This window comes from Stegastes partitus, unplaced genomic scaffold, assembly GCF_000690725.1.
Source record: "Stegastes partitus isolate 25-593 unplaced genomic scaffold, Stegastes_partitus-1.0.2 Scaffold945, whole genome shotgun sequence".
In the NCBI taxonomy this organism is placed as follows: Eukaryota; Metazoa; Chordata; class Actinopteri; family Pomacentridae; genus Stegastes; species Stegastes partitus.
The window spans coordinates 145,956-149,159 of record NW_007578676.1 but is presented as its reverse complement, the minus strand read 5'-3'; the positions used below and the strand labels follow the sequence as shown (position 1 = coordinate 149,159).

The 3,204-nt window shown below is 48.0% G+C and overlaps 1 protein-coding gene across 1 annotated transcript in view; it reads left to right on the top strand.

The window, feature by feature from the left end:
* prlrb (prolactin receptor b) overlaps nt 1-3,204 on the top strand; it is a 9,821-nt gene that overhangs the window by 948 nt on the left and 5,669 nt on the right. The window contains exons 2-4 of the mRNA XM_008294154.1: nt 517-587; nt 1,826-1,958; nt 2,697-2,866. Coding sequence (XP_008292376.1) covers nt 530-587; nt 1,826-1,958; nt 2,697-2,866 — 361 coding nt within the window. The 5' untranslated portion in view covers nt 517-529. The remainder of the gene's footprint in view (nt 1-516; nt 588-1,825; nt 1,959-2,696; nt 2,867-3,204) is intronic.

Sequence of the window (3,204 nt, the reverse complement as noted above, 5' to 3'; positions counted from 1 at the left end):
GTCTCTAAGTGTAGCCCTGTGATAGACTGGTTACCTGTCCAGGTGAACCTGCCTTCACCCTGAGTCAGCTGGGATAGGCTCCGCCCCCCATGACCCTGGTGAGGATGAAGGTGTAGAGATGATGGATGGATGTTTTTATGTTGAGCAGTTAACTTTTCATGCCTGAATTTATCCCACAGTGCTTCTGTTTCTGGTTCATTCCAGTGAATCCAGTTTCCTGTTGACAGCAGAAACCTGTAGAACTTTATTAACCTAAAACCTTCACATAACATCCGTCTGATTAAAACCGATCAGATCATAAGCTGCTCCTTCGTTCTGACATATTTGTACCTTTAATATTGTGTTTCATGTGATGACTGCAGGTCGCCTGCATCTCAGCTAAAACATGTACAAACAAACACTGCTCGCTGTTTTCCCTCCATGTCTGCTTGTTTCAGGTGAAAACAAGACGCGCAGCCGCCGAGACACGACTCGATATCGCCTCATTAAACTCATGCTGCTCATGTGGTTTTTCAGAGTTGGTGTCGGGATGAAGGGAGGCGTGGAGCTGCTGCTGCTGCTGCTGCTGTGGTCTGTGGAGAGCAGCAGTGAGTCCAGATGCTGCTATGACCAATATTTGACCACAACATGTTCATACATTCACGTATCTGTAGTAGGAGTGGTGCTGGTCTTAACCTGCAGATAGTTTATTGTACAGATCAGGGAGATGTTTCAGTGAAAAGTGACGATTTCAGAAGCAGCAGCTTTTTCCAGAAACACTCTCTTTGGTATATGATTTGGTTTCTAAAAGTCAGAGACAGCAGAGATGATGAACCCTCAACCTAAACATGAGATGTACTCTACTGACTATATGCTGCCAGGAAAACATGACACTTACTCTTTGTAGTTGTACTGAATGAAGTGAACTAATTAAGACTCACATCGGACATTGATTTTTGGGATACTAGAAGTCGGTTAGTGATGGTTAAAGGGCCAGTCTGGAGGATTTAGTGTCTACTAAGTCACTATTTGTCACCAAATGAGGCGACACGATGCATTTAAAGTACCGCCTGTAGAGACGGTCCTGCACAGAATCACAGTCCACACAGATTTAGTGATGAAGGTTCCACCGTTCAGCACCTTTTCTTTACCAAAGAAGCTCCATCTTCAGTTTACCTGCACGTGAAGCCGTGTGTTGTTCTTTTCTTGTCTCAGAAGACTTGAATTCCTGTTTGTCTTTCACTGCTTATTGCTGTGAAGGTGTTCCTCAGGTGACGTCTGCAAATAAGAGAAAGACATGAACATGTTTCTGATGGCCACTTTCACGTCGCTCTAAAGACTTGGTGCTGCTGAACGTGAACATGTCTTTGTCTTCCAACCGCTGCTTTTCTGCAGATCATCCTTTGGGTGTCACCGCTGCAGGTCTGGACGGAGCAGGAACGTGGTGCGACTGCTGCAGTAAAATATAAAAACATCTTAGACGTGAGAAAATATGCAGCTGCATGAGTTGCAATATTTCGAGTTGAACCTCAGAACTTCTGCTTGGGTTTGGAGATCAGATAACACACCAGAACTGTCTTAAACTCCTCACTGAACCATCATCTGCTGTATTCAAAGAACCTGAAACAGTTTAAACATTTCACACCATCTTCTCCTGTGTGCTGCTAAGTGATGATGGAGGCAGATGCTGCTGCTGAAAGTGTTCTCACATGATTTCATGTGAAGTGGAGCTGACGAGGGACACACACCTCACTATCAAATACCTGGTTTGATAAGTTTAAGCTGAGGTTTTGTAGCTGTGGTGCTGCTCTGGGAGTCACTGTTTGTTCCCCTCCTGTGTTGCCAGGTTTGTCTCCTCCAGGGAAACCGGTCCTGCTCGGCTGCAGGTCCCCGGAGAAGGAGACATTCACCTGCTGGTGGAAGCCGGGTTCGGATGGAGGGCTGCCGACGGAGCACCACCTCTACTACGAGAGAGAACGGTCAGCCAGCCGCCATGTCCTGCTCTTATTTAACAGTGATTCCAAGACGAGGCTGTCGTACAACCCACGGCCCTCAGGATTAGTTTAACCAGCACATGGTCCACGAAGCTTCAGGTCATTTTATCGTCCCGCTGAGAGCCGGCGAGAGTGAAGCTGTCGTGTCGTCCTCCAGACAGAGCAAGTGGAAAACTAGCAGGTCTCTTGTTCACAGCCTGGTGCTCGGTCAGCACAGAAACGTCCACAGCAGACCTGTGTGGCCCTGGCTTCTGCAGCCGGACGGCAAAGTGTCAGAAAGAGCAGCTGGACACTGTTGGAGGATGAGTTTCAGCCAAATAGTCCATCTGAGATGCAATTTATTTGGTCTTTAAGGCCCAGAAGCCTCCCGTCAGCTGTAGCTGCACACTGAGAGCATGAGCCTTGTTAGCACCATACTGTCTACACTGAGCATGTCAGTGAGCTGATGGTGGATCCAGCTGTGCATGTGTGGCTCTTGTTCTTATCTCTGTTTCAGAAAGGTTGAGAAAATCAAGCTGTGAGTTTCTGAGATGGTGACATGTGTGATCATGTTGCAGTGCAGACCAACATCTGACTGTATGTGATCATGAGTCTGGTCTTGCTCTTGTATAAATGTGTGTTTACTGCCCACAGCCCAGCTTCACTCTGTTGGATGTCTGTGGCTCCCTGAGCAGCGTTCGCCTCCATCCCGCTCAGCAAAGCTCTTGTTGTGTCAACCCACAGCTTGGAGGGAACCCACGAGTGTCCAGACTACCGCTCAGCAGGAAGCAACTCCTGCTTCTTCGACAGGAAACACACGTCCATCTGGGTGGACTACGTGCTGACGGTGGTGGCCTCCAGCGCCCTCGGAAACGTCTCGTCAGATCCGCTCAAGTTCGACGTGATGGAAATCGGTAAAGAACGAGACAGACGGATGCGACCAAACACAGTTCTGTATTTATTTAGCTGAAGACGAAGCACTTCAGGCCCAAATACTGTTTTTCTTCCGAGCGCTTCAGTTTTAACATTTTTGCTGCCGTAACACAGCCGATGTCAGACGCATTCAGGTGTTTATTTCACTTCACTTTATTCTGTTTGTAGAGTTTAGTTGCCGTACAGACGTACAGGCGCGCTGCGTTTTTCACCAGAACCTCATTTTTAGGCGTAAATACCGGCAGCGTTCTGGAAGTCCTGCCTCCCACCGCTGTGGTCCACGCAGCAGCTTCCTGCGCCGCTTACAGCCACACTAATG